The 20,247-nt window shown below is 39.3% G+C and overlaps 1 protein-coding gene across 1 annotated transcript in view; it reads right to left on the reverse strand.

The window, feature by feature from the left end:
* Window positions 1–20,247, reverse strand: part of NOLC1 (nucleolar and coiled-body phosphoprotein 1) — a 51,404-nt gene that overhangs the window by 14,766 nt on the left and 16,391 nt on the right. The window contains exons 4-10 of the mRNA XM_026674269.2: window positions 15,995–16,116; window positions 15,093–15,252; window positions 14,338–14,453; window positions 4,738–4,879; window positions 2,152–2,286; window positions 277–366; window positions 3–122 (exon numbers count right to left, since the gene is read on the reverse strand). Coding sequence (XP_026530054.2) covers window positions 3–122; window positions 277–366; window positions 2,152–2,286; window positions 4,738–4,879; window positions 14,338–14,453; window positions 15,093–15,252; window positions 15,995–16,116 — 885 coding nt within the window. The remainder of the gene's footprint in view (window positions 1–2; window positions 123–276; window positions 367–2,151; window positions 2,287–4,737; window positions 4,880–14,337; window positions 14,454–15,092; window positions 15,253–15,994; window positions 16,117–20,247) is intronic.

Here is a 20,247-nt window from a genome sequence, read left to right on the forward strand (position 1 = left end):
ACCTGAGGTATCAGAGGAACTGCTCACTTTCTTGGATGGAACTGATTTAGCAGCACGATTTGCTGAAAAAGCTTTGGCAGAGCATTTGACCAAAACTTTCTTTTCTTCTTCAGAGCTAGACTCTAAATAAAACACACATAGCTTTTATTTATACTGGCACATTTAATTTTACCTCAAAAATGTTGAAAGGTATTGACAGCATTTTATATTTGGCTGCTTGTAACTATTAACACTATACAACTGCCTAATAGAGAGATCATATGACAGGGTATTTACCTGAATCACTCCCTAAAGAAGTATTTCCTTTTTGGATAGAAACAGGAAGAGATTTCAGGGCAAATGCCTTTTTAATCACAGACCCTTGAGCTAGAGACAAAAATATAAAGGTTTCATTATATTCCCTGTGACAATTCCAAGATAAGAGTTCATAGATATGCTTTCAAGCTGGGATCATGCAGCAACATCTACAGGTACTACGGCATCCTAGTTGTCTTCAGCAGAAATAGTTGCAAATAGTTTTTATAGATTGAATAAGAACTATCTGTTCTGTTTATGCTAAGTTCATTATAACATTTATGTGTGTTAATGCAAAGTACCTTTTTATGAACCTAATAATATGCAGTGTTTTACTGACTTACCCCCAAAATAAGACCTAACCTGATTCCCTGCCCACACCTAATATAAGTCCTAGTTAAGACCTGCCGACTCCACGCTGCTGCCGCGAGGTCAGGTGGCAAAGTGGGTGGAGCTGCCTCACATGCTCTGCACCCGTACACCTCAGGACCCCCATATAGCCAGGCCACCCACATCCCAACATTTTAACCACGCAGGAGGCCAAGTGGCGCACAGCCATGAGGCAAGGTGAGGGGGGTTGGAATTGCCCCACATGACCCACCCTGTGCACCTCAGGACCCCTGCAGCCAGCTCATCCATGTCCCAATGGCAGCACTAGCAGTCCTGTCCAGCAGAAGCCCATGAGGCCACCAGCCCACTTCTGCTTGCTCAGGCACAACCGAGTAGGAAGCACACACAGACAGTTTGTATTGGATCCCTCTCCTTCCCTCCCTCCCTCCCTCCCTCCCTCCCTCTCTCTCTCTCTCTCTCTCTCTCACACACACACACACACACACACATACACACATTGGATTGGATCACTGTCTCTTTTCTTTCCTTCCTTCCTTCCTTCCTTCCTCCCTCCCTTCCTTCCACTACGCAGCAATAGTTGGTCCCCGCTTTCTAACCGGCCTGCATCGCTCTAGCCGGCCTGCTTCTTCAACCTTGTATTCCTCCTTTATATGGAAGTACGTTAAGCTCCAGAAAAACTAGGCCACCTGGAGCTGGGTGATGAATGCCAGCCTCCCCTTCCCCAATGGTTCTGCAAAGCCCTTGAGGCTTTGTGTGGAGGAGCAGCTCGCTTCCTGGAGGGTTGGCCTCAGCACCCGCTTCAGGTGGCAAACAGAGGAACCTTGCTCTATTTTTTCAGGGCCTTTAAAATTGTGGCCCCCCACCCCCCTGCTTTTCAGTCTCAAAATCCAGAGCACATGTTTTCCTCCTGATCAGTATGATTTTTGTAAAAAAATAAATAAATAAGGAGGAACACAATGCCGCTTGGAGAAACAGCAGAAAAGGGGATTGCCATTTCTAGAACGGAGATGTGGGACGATGCAGGCCAGTGAGAAAGTGGGGACTGGCGATCGCTACGCAGTGGAAGGAAGGAAGGAAGAAAGAGCAATCTGATCTAACCGCTGTGTGTGTGTGCGTGAGAGAGAGAGAGAGAGAGAGAGAGAGAGAGAGAGAGAGAGAGAGAGCACACATCGCTGCCAGCCCTGGTAGAGTTATCTTTGAGGTTGGATCAGATCTCGATCTCTCTCTTGGATCAGATCTCTCTCATTCCAAATTGGATTGCTCAGGTATTGTCTGAAAATTGTTTTCCTGAGCCTAAAACCCTGCTAAGGCAAAAAAGCCTTTCTTCTTCTTCTTTACATATATCGTAGGGATCAGATGTCTCCCTCTCTCTAATGGAGAATAGTGCATCCTTTCCTATATTTGAGATTCCTTCTATAAATCAAGAAAAAAAATTCTTCATTAAAAAGAATGTATCTACCAGAGGACTATATTTCTTATATAAATATAGTTATTTATGAAACATACTTGATGGTCTCTTTGTGAACACTTGCTTTTTTTCCTCATTATTCTTTCCCTTCTTCTTAAAGATCTTTTTAATGAGGTGTGCTTTGCCTTTCCTTGATTCTGTGGCTAAAGGGGGTGGCACAGCAGAGTACTCTCCTGCAATGACAGACAGCAGGGAGGAAGGAAGAGAGGAACAGCCACACACAAAAACATATATAGGATAAACCAAAAATTAGGTCTTGCAGACATTATATGTACATGATTTAACTACATAAATTGCATTAAATGTTCAAATCATTTGCCATTTTCTTCTAAACTGATTAAAGCTTCTGTACAGGAAGGGACAGTGTCCCAGCACTTTAAGGAGGCTGTGGTCCACCCTCTTCTTAAGAAGCCATCACTGGAACTCCACCCGGTTGGATAATTTCTGACCTGTCTCCAATCTTCCCTTTTTGGGGAAGGTTGTTGAGAAGGTGGTCGCAGCTCCAGAAGTTTCTGGATGAAACGGATTATCTCGACCCCTACCAGTCAGGATTCAGGCTTGGATTTGGGACAGAAACAGCATTGGTCGCACTTTTGGATGATCTCTGGTGGGAACAGAATAGGGATAGTGCATCCATCCTTGCTCTACTTGACCTCTCGCGGCTTTTGATACCATTGACCATGGGACAGCTTCAGGGGATGGGAGTGGGAGGCCTTGTGCTGTCTTGGTTCACTTCCTTCCTCTGTGGCCGCTCTCAGTCAGTGTTGATAGGAGGGGAGAGATCCAACCCTCGCCCACTTCTTTACGGGGTTCCGCAGGGCTCGGTACTCTCTCCGCTCCTGTTCAACATTTATATGAAGTCACTGGGTGAGATCATCCGTCACCATGGACTGAGATATCACCAATATGCTGATGATACTCAGCTGTGTCTCAGCCCGTGGTGAGTTAAGTGATGCTGTCTCCTCCCTCTCGCAATGCCTGGAGGCTGTTAGGGGCTGGATGGGGAGCAATGTGTTGAAACTAAACCGAATGGGTTTGGTTGCAAGACCGAATGGGTGTGGGTTTGGTTGCAAGACCGAATGGGTTTGGGTTTGGGGTTCGTTGGTTCAGGGAGAATTACCACCTTTAGTCTTGGATGGGGTGGCATTACCCCAAACAGACCCTGTGCGTAACCTACGGGTTTTCCTGGACTCACAACTCCTGATCGAAGAGCAGGTGGCGGTCGTGGCCAGGAGGGCCTTTGCGCAACTGCGGGATGTGCACCAGTTATGCCCTTTCCTGGATCAGTGGTCCCTACTCACAGTCACTCATGCCCTAGTCACTTCCCGTCTTGATTATTACATGGGGTTGCCCTTGAAGAGCATCCGGAAGCTCCAGTTGGTACAAAATGCAGTGGCCCGCATGGTTTTGTGCAGACCCCGGTGTGCACGTGTCACCTCTCCTGCAGAAGTTGCATTGGTTGCCGATTTGCTTCCGGGTGCAATTCAAAGTGCTGGTTATCACCTTTAAAGCCCTTCATGGCTTGAGTCTGGGTTATCTAAGGAAATATATCTTGCCAGTCACATCCACCCAACCCATTAGAGCGAGGAGGCAGGGAATGTTGCGGGTCCCACTCCTAAGGGAGATAAACCTGGTAGGACCCAGAACAAGGGTCTTCTCCATGGTGGCTCTGTCTTTCTGGAACATCATTCCTCCAGAGATTAGAATGGCCCCCTCACTAATACTCTTCTGAAAGGCACTGAAGACCTGGTTTTGCCAGCGGGCCTGGGAACCCAGAGAGGGATGGAGCCCATCAGATGGCTAGTGTGATCTGCTGTCGTCGGGGAGGGGGGTGGGAGTTGGTTTTTTTTTTTTCCCCAAATTTTGTTCTATTGTAATTTATTTGATTCTTTTTGTTAGTTTTTATTGTTTTTATTTTTTATTTTAAATGTGGTTTTACATTGTGTAAACCGCCTTGAGTCGCCATGGGTGAATAGAGAGCAATATAAATTAAATAAATAAATGCTTTCTTATTCATTTGATGAATGACCTCTGTACGTTCCTAAGCCCATTTTCTAACATTTTATCTGAAAAAAAAAACAAAAAAACAATTTGGAATTAGCTTGTTAATTGCTACATCCTGTATGTGTGTGTGCATTTGTATATATTATACCCACATGCACACACACATATAGAATGTAGCAATAGAAAATAGAAAAATTATATCTACTGATGAAATTGATCACATTTATCAAATATTTATAAATATATTATTTCAGAAAATGAAAAAAATCTAGAACATAAACTTGATTTTTAAGTATTGTTGGACTGTTATGCTACTCTTTGGTCCTTCCTCTGAGTAAGCGGAAGTGAATATTAAGGAAAAACAACAAGGTAAGTACAGCAACAGATAAAAGCCCTTAGCTTTTCATTCTTTTTATCCACGTTTTCATAAAATCTGGTTTATGTATTTAAAGGGGAATATGCGCTGCCAGAAAGACAATTAACATATACTCATGCAACTTACTTTTGCAACCCATCCCAAGATCACAAAATACCTTACCTTTTGTCCAAACCCCAGTTTCTCTCAGTACTGATCTACATCTTCATCTAAAGTAAGAAGTCAGCTTCTTTTAATAACTCACCACGCTTGGGCTTTGAGGCTAGTTTTTCATGTTCTGAACTGTCACAAGAAGTCTCACTGTTGCTCTTCTTTACATGCTTGGTTTTAACCGGAAGTGGCTGAGCAGTGTTGTTTTTACAGTGTGGAAGTTTCTTCAGTTTACCCTTATAAACAAAACAAAATGAAAACTGAAAATGTCCGAACATCAATCTAACAAACACCATTTTCAAGATGATCATCGTTCAGCAAGACATTGCTTATATACAAATGCCAAGCCAGAGACGTGGAAAGCTGTTAAGATATCATAGCACAGGATAACATTAGGGCTCAGCAATTCCCCATTGCCTAAGAGTATTTTCAGAGTTGTTCCTCACTTGCTGCTGAAATTAACCTTTGGTTAATCCTAACCATTTCCTCTCCCTGCCTGCCTTATTTTAGAATCCATTAAGTAGATACTTCACTTTCTTGGACAGTATTCTCTATTATTAATTGTGTTCACAGATCACAATTAATTGCTGACGGAAACTCAAAGTACTCCCTAAGATATTTAGAATCAATACTGTTAATAGTATCTTTGAGAAATGTTTGACTAGGATAATAGTTTTCATCTTCATCAGCACCGACAATGTTACCTAGTTTGGGTAATGAAATGTCTAGAAGAAAACAACCAAGCTCAGAGAGCACCAAAGACCACTCATTTCAACCGTGAGCTACAAATATTCTTTATTGGTTTTCTAAATCTACCATTTTTTCCACCTTCATCTGAAAATGACTCTCAAAAATTGAGGGAGAGCTAATAATATTGAAAAAGAATTATACACGTTGAAGTCACACACACAACAATCACACTCACATTTGTCAGGTTAGTTACTGACCACATTTGAGATTTCTGGAGGAAAAAAATGGTGAATTGAAGATGTTTCCATAAAAAATGGAGCCAATGACCATAGTGGAGTAGAGCCAGCAAGTAGACTGGCTCTCCAAAACTTCTCCAGACAAATGAGGACTTGAGATCATCCACAAATGCTTCAACAGTTGCACTTCACAAAGACACCACAAGATAATTTGTGAAATAAAGAAATAGTCAACATCAAACCAAACTCAGAGCCTTTGAAAAGACACTAGATTTAGGGAGGGCAGGGCTTGAGCGGCAGTGAAAAGATGGTTGTCTTGGGCTCCGAGAAAGCCGCTGATACCCCTGCAGCTAGATGGTCCCAGTGGACCCGAACCGTCCTGGTGAGACGGTAAGCGGAAGGAGCGCATCATGTCAATCCCAGGGACATCGCAAAGTCCCTGGTAGATTCAGGAAGCTCTACAGTCTGGCAATGGTGGGAAGTGGCCATTTTTCACAAGCCGCTAAGAAGCTATGCTAGCCTCGGAACAGAAGATGAAAACAAAGAAAGAAGATGGTGTGTCGGTTTGGGTGAGAAATTTTTATTTTAAAAAATAAATGAACAAAGGAGTACACCAAATAAAAGAATTATTAAAGAAAGATAGAAGACAGAAAAGTTAAAGATAGTAGCGAACGGCAAGGAACTGTCAATTTTATTTGGATTTTTATTCTTTGGGGGAAGAAAGGATTACTTTGTCTTGCTTCTTTGTTTAAATAACTAGATTGGATTGAATTAAAAAATAAGAAGAAATTAAACCTTTTCTGCTCTTTTTAGTTTAAATATTTGAAGTACTTTTTCTTTTTCTCTTGATTCTTTTTTTTAACTTTCACTGCTTAGAGTATAGAGATACAGTGTAACTAAGGAACAACTATAAGGAAAGCTAAGCAATACTGCCATCTGGAGGTCACAGGGAAAATCTTTTTCTTAAAAATAACAGACTGTAAAGTTCATTTTGACAACAGAGAAGTGGAGAAAGATAATAAGTCAGCACTGAAAACAGGTGTTGTCTCTAAATAGCTGGCATACAATTGGAAAGTTGAATAAGATTAAGAGAAAGAAATAACACTGTGACCTTGAACAAGATATATGCCTTTGACTCTGGCTTTCTGGACTGACTGAATATTACATTGAGATTTTGCTTTACTTAGTGACATGGATTTATAAATTACAGCTGGTACCTTTCTCTTTTTTTGTCTTTATTTTGTTTTTTTTTATTCTGTTTTTGCTGGAGTACATATTGGATTCATTTTCTTCTCTCCTGTTTACTGGGCTTCTTTTATTTTTTGGTCCAGTTCCTCAATATGGATTAATTTTGGATTGGTTTCTATATATATATTCTCTCTTTCTTTTTCACTTCATTGATAGTTTGATTAGTAAGTGGACTAGCAAGTGGATATAATTGGGTATTTTTGGATTTGTTTGTGCTTTTTTTCTCTTGGCATTCCCTTTTTCTCTTCTCTTTTATGAAGAAGTGTATGGATTTGTATTTTTATTTCCTTTTTTCCTCTTATTTTTTGGGGGAATTTCTCTTTTGGTCTCTTTTCTGGTTTTTTTGAATTTTATATATTTTTTACTCCAATTTTTTTAATTGGATCTGCTATTGGATTCCATCAACTCCATCGTTGTTTTTTTCTTCTTCCTTTTTTTCCTCCTTTTTGTTCCTCTTTTTTATTGGATAAAATTGGATTACTGTAGAGAAGAACCTGAAGATTGTTTTTTATTTCCCTTTGGGCTTTTGCGAATGGATTACAATTTGATCTGATATGAGTAAGAGAATACCTATTGGATCATCAATTCCTACTTCCTCATCCCTGAGCCCAGCTGGTCAACGATCTATTACAACAATGTTGCGGCAGGAGAAAGATAAAGAAAAGGAGACATCTACGCAAGAAATTAAGTCAATGCTTCAAGTAATACAAGATCAAGGGAAGCATACAGAGGACAGAATGGAAAAGATGGAGGAAAGGATGGAGAAGATGGAAGGAGATATACAGCAGGTATTAACAATATATGGAGAAAAAATACAGAAGATGGAAGAAAGAGGTGACAAAACAGATAAGAAAGTAGGAGAAATAGATAATAGATTGACAAGGGTCGAAAGTGAGAAAGGGAAAGATTCAGTATTTTGGGAGATGGAAAAGGCCGATTTTTACTTAAGATTTCAAAATGTTGAGGAAGGGAGAAAACCTTAAAGAAATTATGACAGAAATATTAGCAGAACCGTTGGAGATGACTAAAGAAAAAGTGATGGATGGAATGGATGAAATATATCAAGTATTTACTAGATATGCAATGAGAAACAAACTACCCAGAGAAGTACATGTGAGATTTACCAAGAAAACAATAAGGACAGAGATACTGCAGAAGGCAAGATATGATTTATTGAAATACAAAGGAAAAAACATTATAGCCTTGAAACAAATACCAAGAAAGGTGAGAGATTTAAGAAGAGAATATCCATTCCTGACAAAGATGTTAATCAAAAAAGAAATTAACTATAGATGGCTGATCCCGGAAGATTTGACATTTATTTGGTGAGAACAAAGACACAGAATTGACTCGGTGGAGAGTGTAGAATTATTCTACAATGAATACTTTGGAGGAACAGAAGATGAGAGAGCAAGAGAAGAGGAACTCAAAATACAAACAGAAATAGAAATGGAGAAGGAACAAAGGGAGGAGAGGAGACAGGAGGAGGGAGCAGTAGGTGGCCAAATGATAATTACAGAACCAAATAGACATTTTTCATGGTCAAGAATAGACATGATTTGGATGTCAACAGATTTAATACCTAATATTCAAGAAGCAAATATTGATACAGATGGGTTGACCACAACCCAATAAGGATTCAATGGAAGGGACAGAAGAAAGGATCAAGATGGACTTTGAATAATTCAATTTTGAAAGAAAAATAATCTATTAAATACCTGGAAAAAGAGTTAGCTTTCTTCCTTAAAGAAAACAAAGCAGGAGAAACCTCATTACAAAATGTATGGGATACTATGAAAGTGTATACCAGAGGGGTGATTATAACCTATACAAAAAGAAGAAATATTAAAAAGAGACAAATGCAACAATCCCTAGAACAAGAGTATAAAAAATTGGAGAAGGATCTACAAAGATATCCACAGCATAAAAATACTAAAAATCAAATGGATATAATTAAAAACAAAAACTGAACTAACAGAAAAAGAAGTATTGGCACTAAAGATTAGAGGAGCTAAACAGAACTATTTTGAAAATGCAAATAAACCAGGGAGATGGCTAGCATATAAATTAAAGAAAGAAAAAGAATCAAAAAGAATACCACAATTAATGGATGAAAATGGCACGTTATGTTATGAAAATGAAGAGAAGAAAAAAATAATACATAATATATGAGAAACTATATGATCAAGAGGCAATATCAGAAAACAAAGTACAGGAATATTTACAAGAAGCAGAATTACCGAAAATACCTGATGAAGTAAAGACCATGTTAGATGAGAAAATAACGATGGAACTGACAGAAGCAATAAACAGACAAAATATTGGAAAAGCCCCCAGTCCGGATGGGCTACCAGCTGAGTTTTATAAGACAATTCAGGAAATAATTTCAACTACAATGTTGGAAGTATTGAATGAGGTTTTGATAAAAAATAAAGTACCCAATTCATGGACAGAGGCATATGTTACACTTATAACAAAAGAAGATACTGACCCTCAACAAATAAAAAAATATACACCAAAGACACTAGATTTGCATGCTTCCTTTTCTAATCATTTTCAGTTCTTCATTTGAAAAGTTGGATAGCACTGAGGGAGTTTCCCTCAATCCTTAGGGAAATAAAATTTTAACTACAACTCTAAGAACTTAAACACATTTTTTGAATAAACCACAAAAAATGATTAAAACTTTGATTGTGAAAATTACAATAGGACAAAGTGTCCAGATAAATTTGATATAAGATTTTGGAAGTAATTATAAAGAACTATAAATTATAAAATCTACAACCTGGTGGTGGTCAAGTGGGCCGGAAAGTGGTCAGCCTTAGATCCCGGGGCTACCCTGAAGCCAGCAAGGGGCTGCCCCTGCCCCACCCCCTGGGCACACGCACTGGAGGCAGCAAGTACACAAGGCTTTGTCCTTTGTATATGAAATATGTGTTGGTTAAGCAGTGTTCTGACCCATAGTCAGCTCCAGAGGAGCACCCTACAAAACCTAGCTAAACACCTAGCAAAAGAGCTACAGCCCCATGCTGAAACAGCAGCTTCTCATGTAAAAAACTCATACCACTTCTTGGAAATGATCAAAGATCTACACGTGGAACAAGAAGATCTGCTTGTAAGTTTTGACGTGGTTTCATTATTCACTCAAGTCCCGATAAAAGAGACCCTTGAAATAATCAAAAATAAATACCAACCAGCTAAACACCTCATGGAACTAACAGAACACTGCTTAACCAACACATATTTCATATACAAAGGACAAAGATACAAACAAATAGAAGGAGCTCCCATGGGATCACCACTGTCACCTGTCATTGCAAACCTGTTCATGGAAGAATTCGAATCCAGAGCCCTGGCCAATGCCATCCTCAAACCCAAACTATGGTTAAGATACATCGATGACACATTCGTGATTTGGCCCCATGGACAAGAAAACCTAAACAATTTCCTAACACACCTAAACAGCGCACACTCCAAAATCAAGTTCACCATGGAAACAGAAACAAACAAACAACTACCATTCCTAGATGTACTAATCTACAAAAAAACAGATGGCACACTAGGACACACCATATACCAGAAGAAAACACACACCAACCGCTACCTCAACGCCCAATCCCACCACCACCCAGCACAGATAAACTCCGTGGCTAAAACACTAATTACCAGAACCAAACGCCTGGCAGACAAGACACACATTAAGACTGAACTATGCACCCTGACTAAAATATTGATAGCCAACGGCTTCCACAAAAGCAAAATCACCAACTTGATCCACAAAAACACACTGAGACATAATAGAGACCCAGAAGATGAACAGACCCATGGAACAGCTGTCCTGCCCTACATAAGAGGCACTACAGACAAAATTAGTAAGATACTATACAGACACCACATCAAGACTGCCTTCAAAACAGACAGAAAAATAGCAGCCATCCTCAGAAACCCCAAAGACAAAATTGACCTGGAAAACCAAGGCATATACGAAGTCCCCTGTGCATCATGCCCGGCCACATACATTGGACAGACCAATAGAAGAATAAGCACCCGCCTGGATGAACACAAAAATGCAGTCAAAAAGCTGGAACACACTTCCTCACTAGTCCAACACATGGAAGCTACAGGTCATAGCATCAACTTCAATGGCACCAAAACCCTAGCCACTATAGAAAACCCTAAGCACAGAATCATCAGAGAAGCCATAGAGATTGAAAAAAGACCAGAAAGCATGAATAGAAGAGATGATTCCACCAGGCTGTCAATCATTTGGAAGCCTGCACTCACAAACAAAAAAAAAAAATCTCCACACCACAAGCCAGGCAAACACCTGGGCACAAACAGATCCCCCCCTGATACTTCCAGCTCAAACACATCCCAACCAGGCACCCAGATGAAACCCAGCTTCCTAACTAATGATAGCCGTCCATTTACCCGAAGCCAAGCTGCACTAAAGGCCTCCAACAAAGCAACACAATGCTGCCAGCCAATCAAGATACAAAAAGAGCCAAAAAACAGACAGAAGATATTAGAGACACCAATCAAGCAGAACACAGCAAACTCCGAGACCAATAAACACAGACCAAGACTCCCAACCAATCAGGATGAAGAAAAAACCATTCTGGCACAGCAATAGGCTGCCCCAAATTTAAATCTGAAACCACTGTAAAAGTCTGACTCACAGACGGACACAATACAGAAGCCTGATAATGGCAGATGAGATTCTGCTGAAACGTTGCTACAACTTTAAAAGCACCACTACTATGACGTGGGAAAATACCCGAACAAAGCGGAAGGCCATACATGTAAGTACCCGCGAAAACTTAAGAAAACAAATATAATGTATATATATATATATATAATAATGTATGTATACATTATGTATACATTATATATATAATGTATGTATATATATATGTTTTCATATATATATATATATATATATATATATATATATATATATATATATATATATATATAATAACAAAATATTTAAATAGTTAACTAGGTTCGGAGCTCCCAGGAGGGTAGTAACCCAGGAGATTATTATCCAATTGGTCGAATGAACGCCTGAGGCTGGAGATAAGGCCTCTAGCAGCCTGAACTCCCAGACAACAACCGGGAGCGGGTGACTGCTATTCTTCACCCTGAGCGCTGCTGCGGAAAGCCAACAATTCTAAGATTTTTAGCAAAAACCAACAGTACAGAATAATAACAGCTCTAACGGGCTGGGAGGCCTGTGTAAGCGAGCTAGCACCCTCGCAGCCGAAATTGAGGCCGGAAAATGGCGCCCGAGCACAAGGCGGTGCCCAAGATGGCGGCCGCCTACAGATCTCCTTGTCGGGGCCGCTCAGGGTGGAACTAGGCCCCTCCGGCAAGCTTAGAATGCCGAGAGGGGCAGCAAAGAGAAATTCGCCCCTTCCTGGGGCGATCAGCGTTCGTGGTGGGGGGAAAACCAGCTGCGCTTACAGCGTGATCAATTCAAGCCGCTAACGAGGGCGGCGTAGAGAAGCGGCAGGAAAAGCAAGCCAAATCGAGGGGGGTTGGTTAGCGCAGGAGTGCTGCTAAACCGCCCGCTCTTTTTCCCCCTTGGGGGCGAGGAACGCGCTCCCCTTGCTCTAGAGACACCCCAGATGCGCAGAGGCTAAAGGAAGGAAAATAGTAAGGCAAACCTTAGAATTTATAGAAGAGTCCTGAATCGGCCAAGGAGTGAAACAAACACAGTCTAACTCTCACGAAGGCTGAGCATAAACTGGGGAACGCTGCAAGGGAGCCACGTGATGGAAGGCGGAGCGTTCCTCAGGAATTAAGCTCAGCCTACAACGACGCAGACTGAAGCACCTCCCACTCTCTGGATGATCCGAGCAGCTCTAAGGAGAACTTGTAAGGTAAGTGAGTCCGGCACAGCAAGAAGGGAGGAGGAAGCATTAAGCATCTTAGTGAGTTGGGGAGGCCTTGTGGGCCTGTTCTATCACTAGCCCCCCCATGGCCCTCCTTACCCATACCTCATGTGCATTTAACAAACTGCACATTTGGTTAGCATATGCAGGGGCAGAAAGCAGGGAGTGATCTCGTTCAAGGTACAAATGGAATGGGCAGGCTCCATTACTCAAGGACTACCTGTACTTTAAAAGTAAAATCCACGGCATCAAGGCTTTGTCGATGTTTCTGGGTAGGCACTGGGAAATTTGGGGGAGTGCAGGCTAGCAAGAGGACAGACTATGGAAGATGTCATGCTATGATATTGGCATTAGCAATAGCAAGAGGACTGGAGGCTGGGAAAGAAAGTTAGAGATAAACTGCACTGACAAAAAACAAAAATGGTGGACTTGGACCATTGCATGCTATGGAAGAAATTACCAGAACAAAGTAGTATACAGAGCACCAAGTCCTGTTCATGGCAGGAGGCTCAGTACATTCTTTTTATACAATGCACATGTTGACAAGCCTTTTAAGCATGTGCAAATTTAGCTTTCAAATGTAAAAGATATTCCTTTCCCCAAATGGTCCATTAAATTGAGGCTTTATATTGTGCTGCACACTTTCCTGTTCAAAACATGTAGACAGAATTAAGAGATGGTAAAAATTAAAATATGCTGAGGATTAAATCATTTTCCATATTAGTAATCTATTTAAATGAGATGCACACTTGGCTTTTTCCACAATGCACAGAACACATAGAAGATTAAAATGCAGTCCTAGGCATACTTACCTGGAAGTGCAGCCAAACGCCTTAGTGGGACGTATTAAATGAAAAGATACCATGAGACTTATATGAATGACTATTGCTGGAATTGTGACAGGTTATAAAACTTTAATGGATGGAGTGTGCTAGGGCAGCAAAAGTAACAGAACATTTTGTGTGCAAAATTGTGGACATCAACCTGACTGTCTATTTCTACACCTTCATCAATAGATTCTCAGGTTAAACTTCTATTCAAACATATTTTTAGAGCAACACATCCTATTATACTTTGAAGATTCTCATGGCAAGGGCAGACAATGATATTCGAAAGTTATTGATTAACAAACAAACAATGCTTGCCATATTTGATATGCATGGGAATGACTCATGAAATAAACCAGATGAAGCACTCATCTAAAAAACTTACCTGCAATGGTGCTATTCATGACTTTTACGATGACTTACATTTGCTTGCTTTCTAGAAGGGCTTATTTTCCATTAAAAAGTTATTCTGTAAGCCAGTTTCAGCAGAAGAGTCTTCAAAATATCCATTTTATACATGCATGCAGGAACACACATATATACAGTGGGAACACACATATAAACAATACAAATGTATGTAGTAGTCTTCTCACTACTAGGTTTCCTGTATGTGTGAAAATTAGGGAGGTTCTAACTATATATTAACAAATTTATTGACACTGCAATTTCAAATAATTCTTGGCAGTTTACGTACTTTACAGGTTTCCTGAGTAGAATGATATTTAGTTTTCTATCTTCATCAAAAATAAACAATGACTATTTACAGCAGCTGTCATACCAAAGACTCATAACTTACTTTGACAGGCTGATTCTCTTCAGAGCTGGAGTCCTCACTACTACTCATGTCACCACCGCTGCTACTACTCTCTGCTTTGCCATTGGTAGTTTTGGACATCACATTGGTAGGTTTTGCTGCCAGTTGAGATTAAAACGTTTCCATTAAATTGAAACATCAGGTAGCCAGATATGTAGCTGTATATAGTATTTCCCTCTCTTTTAAGAGTGTATCTTTGCAATATATCTTTACAAAAACATTTACAAAAATAGCATTCAAGCTTACTTGGCAAAATGTGAAACCAACAAAAGTTCAAAGGAAATAAATCAATTTTCTATACTTAAAAATATGAATCATTAGCACTGTAAAACGCTAATTCAACTTATTAAGCAAAAGGAATGAGCAATAGTAAGTACTTTGTTCTTGTATATTACATGGATTTATACATTGAGCAGGAACTGAACTTACAAATAAAACAAAACAAAATGATCCCTTCCAAATTTATCTTTTAATTATTCCATTTCAACCTGAGGGCATTGCTGTTTCTCTAGATGTACAGCAAGCCTGAGTCAGAAGCAATTTATATTATCCTATTTTCCCCTCTCTCTTAAGATTTCTTCCACACGTTTCAATACCAGAACATGACTAAATTTTCTTTTATAAAATCTATAAAATGGGAACAGAAAATCTCTATCAAAATATATTAATGTTTCCTTTACTCCTTTCATACATCACTTGAATTATTCAGAAACTTATAGCTTGAAGTTAGCTGTTACCTGATAGAGAAGCCAGTTTTATGACTTTTGGGGCTCCTCCTGACTTTGGTGGTTGGTGCTTTGGAGTTTCATCTTCTGAGCTGCTTGAATCTGAACTTGAACTCTTAGATGTCTTCTGGGGCTTTGTTTTTTGAATGGTTGATTGGAGAACTATTCCCTTCTATCAAGATAGGTCAGTATCAGTGTCAAACAATAATTAGGATGGATCTAGGCTTCCAACAGCAGATGGGTGTAGCATGTTCAAAACTATCGTTCTTTTCATTCAACACATATCATTTTAGGAGAGCTGCGTCACTGAAAGATGCACCTAACTATTCCTAAATATTATTCTCTGTAATCTCAGATATCAGGTAAGCTTATTACTATAAAGTTTCAAGAAATCCATGTTTCTCTTGCACATTTGATTCAAACTTATTCTCTAAAATTTGGGAGTATAAGACAAACTCTCTTGAAGTATCTGGGTATAAATATAACAGGAAACGAGGGGTACCCCAACTTTGTTGGCTAATTATTTTCTATCCTAACAGCAACTGTCAAAACTAAGAATCAGAATAAAATCTCTGAGCCAGTTTAGAGTATGTATTTCAAGAAATATCTTCACTGCATTTATCATTTTCAAACCGTAACAAGTTTCATTCTTCAGCATTAACACCCATCCATCCTAATTCAATTATACAATGATGGTGTCACTAGTATTTCCTTGTTCCAGGTCCAGAGAAGCCTTCAAGTATTAGCTAAATTTTATCACCAAGAAAAACAATCAAGTGCTTTAAATACACCTTCCACTGGAAATCAATTACCAGTAGTGCAATTCAACCGGTGTAACAACCACGCACTTTGTATAAAAACAAACTCCACAGGTTTTCTCTATGGAAGAGATATTGAGAAAATTAAAAACGAACCTTTGCTGGTTTCTTCCCTTCTTGCTCGGAGTCTGTGGAGTCACTGGTATCAGCACTGCTGCTCTCAGAACTACCTGGAGTTGCCTTTATTGGTATTGTGGGCAGAGTTACTGGTTTTGCAGCTAGAATTTAAAATAATAATATCAATAGATCATTATTACTCAAAAATCAAAGATCAGCTTCTATATTTTATGACAGTGAACAGCTAAGATTTTATAAATCATAAAAAGTAAATCTAAAGAAGTACTCAGCTCTAAAGATTATGGAAAGTTTAGAATAAAGATGAAATAAAATTTCAGTATAAATCCCAGCACCCACTAATCTAAATCAAGAATACACGACAATATGCAGTATGTTCCATCTAAACAATGGCAGATGAATATATCTAAATTGGTATGGCAAAGAAAAAAGCCATGACTTTAATACAAGATCACCTTTATTGTCAAAGTACAACATGTGTACAATGAGATTGGCTGAGCCTCCCTTCGTGCATGCCCCCCAACACAACTCACAGTGAGGACAGAAGTCCCTAACCCAGCCCCAATCTTATTACACTATGTGACCTTGTTGCACAATGCGCCTGCCCCACAAGTCTTATCATACTATGTTGACATGAAATTATTTTCCGTTCAGAAGTCTGACAGCTCACGGGTAGAAACTGTTCTTCAGCCTGTTGGTGCGGCTGGCTATGCTTCTATATCTCTACCCGATGGTAGGAAAGTGAAGAAGTGAGTCATCCCTGAGAATTTTCCTCACTCTTCTAAGGCAGTGAGCCCTAGCGAGGTCATCTAGTGGTATCAGAGAACAGCCCATCTTTTGTGCTGTGCTCACCACCCTCTGTAATGTCTTTCTATCCGCAGCTGTCACATACCACACCGTAATGCAATATGTGAGGATACTTTCTATTGTGGACCGGTGAAAGGAGATCATCAGTCATTGTTCCACTTTATTCTTTCGCAAGACTCTAAGGAAATGAAGTCTCTGTTGGGCCTGTTAAATATGTGAAGAAAACGGAATCAGTCCTACTAGATTTGAAGTTATGTTTTGCTGCCTGTTTAGTTTGGATGAGACTGGGTATTATTAGAGACTACTGGATTTAGGAAGACACAATTTGAGATTTGGGTGGCATAGATATTTATGATAAGATAAAGTTTAAGTAAATGTAGATTTTAAAAACCATTAAGTGGGCTATTCTTTTTTTTCCTTCATTTTTTAAATTTTGTATATACAATAATTCCAGTCCATTTCAATTGTGTGTCGACTAGGTACATAGCTCTTGTGCTTACAATTATAATTAATACTTTCCTTACCAATATCACAATAATCACATTTTCTTATGAATATTATCTAATATATCATTTTTAACAATCTTATCTTATTGCTTTATATAATCATCTAAATCATATTGTTTTATTTTCTAACCATTGATAAAATAAATCCCATACCATATAATATTCTCTTTTGTCTTTTTCTTTGATTACCAATGTTAATCTATTCATTTCTGCACACTCAAATATTTTCTCAATTATTTTATCTTTTGTGGGTATCTTGTCATTTTTCCAGTTCTGAGCAAATACAATTCTAGCTGCTGTTAACACATGTATAATTAAATATGTTTTTTCTTTGCTGTAACCTTCACGTACCATTCCTAATAAAAATATTTCAGGTTTCAAGTCTATATGTTGTTTAATAATTTTTTCCAACCATGTGTGTATTTTTGTCCAATATTTTTTAGCTTCTATACAAGACCACCACATATGGTAATATGTTCTTGGTATTTAATGACACTTCCAGCATTTGGCTGATTTATCTTTGACCATCTTAGCTAATTTTGCTGGTGCAAAGTGCCATCTATAAAACATCTTATACAAGTTTTCTTTGTATGCTGTTGACATAGTTAGTTTATGATTTCTGCCATATCTTCTGCCATTTATCTAGTTCTATAGCATAAAAAAATTCATGAAACTTTTGTTCATATGATATGTAACTGCAGCAAGACTACCATATACTCAAGAATGGGAAAGTTCAATTAACTCTTAACAGAAGAATGGTTGGTGAGGATGAAGGAACTTGTAGACATGGCTAAATTAATTTTTCTTAATGAAAAAACATCTGCATTTATGACTGATCAGAAACCCTTTTTCTATAAAATGGAAAAAAATACACAATTTGTGGTTTTAATGATTAGAAAAATGAATAGAAAGGAGTGAGCTTTCTTTTGTAATCATAGAGTAAAAGATAGCTGTAATCGTATTCATATTCGCTGCAAAGGAAATAAAACATTCTATTTCTTTCTTTCTTTCTGAACTTTTCCCTAAGCCTTTCCCCCTACTTTATTACTTTTTGTTAGTTTTTATGTTCTTTGTAAAACTTTTAAGAAAATATATAAAAATACAGGACCATATAAACGTTATAATCAAAATACAGAAAGTAGAAAGAATAAAAACAGCAGCTTAACTTTATCAGAGAAAATCCAGTCTATTACACTGCTTTGAAGCCAGTGTATTTTCGCAAGTATCCATTCTGCTATGAATATGTTCACCTTAGCTAATTTCTCCACTAAGAACAGCAGGCCAGTCTTTGTGAAGGACTACAAACATAAGGTATAGATCGGGTGTCGCCAATCCGCAGCTCTAGAGTCGCATGCGGCACTTTGACCCCTCACCTGCAGCTCACTGCCGACCCGGTTGCATGACTTGCTCTCCACACAGCTTGTAGGTCTTTGTGCAGAGCCATGCGGCTGAAGCACTCCTAGCGTTTTCTCTGCACTGCCTGCAGCTGGCTGCTTTTTGCAATTCCGTGCCAACCCATGCCAGATTCTGTCCCCTTTGTGTTGGCTCAGGAAGGATTGGAATGAGGGAGAGCAGAAGTCGCCGCCAGATGCAGGGAAGGAAGAGCTCCGGCTCTTCTGTGCAGTGTCACCGGCTACCCACCTGAGCATGCAGTGATGGCAGGAAAAGTCGCTGTCACCACCACCGCTGTGATCCTGGCCCAGGAGGGTATCCCACTGGTGCACATGAGTGTAGGTGTACGAGAGAGAGAGAGAGGAGAGAGAGAGGAGAGAAAGAGAGAGAGAAATGAGAAAATGATGGAGGGAGAGAATGAAAGACAGGAAAGAAACAAATGAGAGAGACAGAGAAGGTGTACAGAGAGAGGGAGAGAGAAATGAGAGCTGGAGAGAGAGAATGAGAGAGGAAAAGAGAAGGAAACAAATGAGAGGAGGAGGAGGAGAGGAAAAAGAGAAAAACAGAAATGAGAAGGAGAGAAAGAGAGAGAGAGAGTAATGAAAGAGAGCTGGAGGGAGAGAATGAGAGAGAGAGAAAAGAGAGGGAAACAAATGACAGAGAAGTGGGAGAAAAAGGAAGAAAGAGAAAAAAGAAAGAAAGAATTCTCTCAGACCTATGATGAAAGCAATGGCAAGCTAGATCTCTTGCCAAGAAAGCTGCAGTTTGCCAGAAGGTACAAATTGGAAGACAGTCTGATTTTTAAAAAAAGGGAATAACAGAGATGGCAAAAATGCATCTGAAAATAAAATTATGTATAATTCTGGATAATGTATTATATTGTCAAACTCAAAAGAAATCAAAATATATATGCTATTGCTGTTAGTACAATCTTGCCAGCTTCTATCAAGTGTTTACTATGAAAAGATTATGGAGAAGCAATTTCTCACAATTAGCAACTTTATTTTGGATTTGCTATTATATTCAATGAGAAAGAAAAAGAAAGAAGGGAAGGGAAGGAAGAAGAGAGAGGGAGTGGAAAAGAGAAAAACAGAAATGAGAGGGAGAGAGGGACCCATTTCCCACAGAAAACACTGGGAGCTACGAAACCTGGATAGGCATGGCTGGGTGTGTGTGTTGTGTGACTGTGTGGGAATGATGCTGAGTTGGCCACACCCACCCAGGTTTCGTGGCTCCCAGTGTTTTCTTTTTCTGTGGGAAATGGGTCCAAATGACTCTTTGAATGTTAAATGTTGCAGATCTTGGCTGAAATTTCTTTCAGCAGACAAGTGCTGTAGCAAGTGTTGCTTGGTTCCTTTAGTTCAGCAAGTAGTTCCCCAAACTGAGGATGCAGATATAGGAGGGAAACAGAATACCTGATTTATCATGAAATGGATGTTTTATACCCATGGATGAAGACACCCGGAACTCATCCTTTATGAAGATGGCTTTTTTGGTTTACCCTTGTCTTTCATTTTGAATGAGCTTTTTTTAGTATTCATCAACTGATACAGATAGGGAGGGGCTCTT

The sequence above is a fragment of the Notechis scutatus genome, chromosome 4 (assembly GCF_049901735.1).
Source record: "Notechis scutatus isolate UNSWTSFEM ecotype Mainland chromosome 4, rNotScu1.2, whole genome shotgun sequence".
NCBI classification, from domain to species: domain Eukaryota; kingdom Metazoa; phylum Chordata; class Lepidosauria; order Squamata; family Elapidae; genus Notechis; species Notechis scutatus.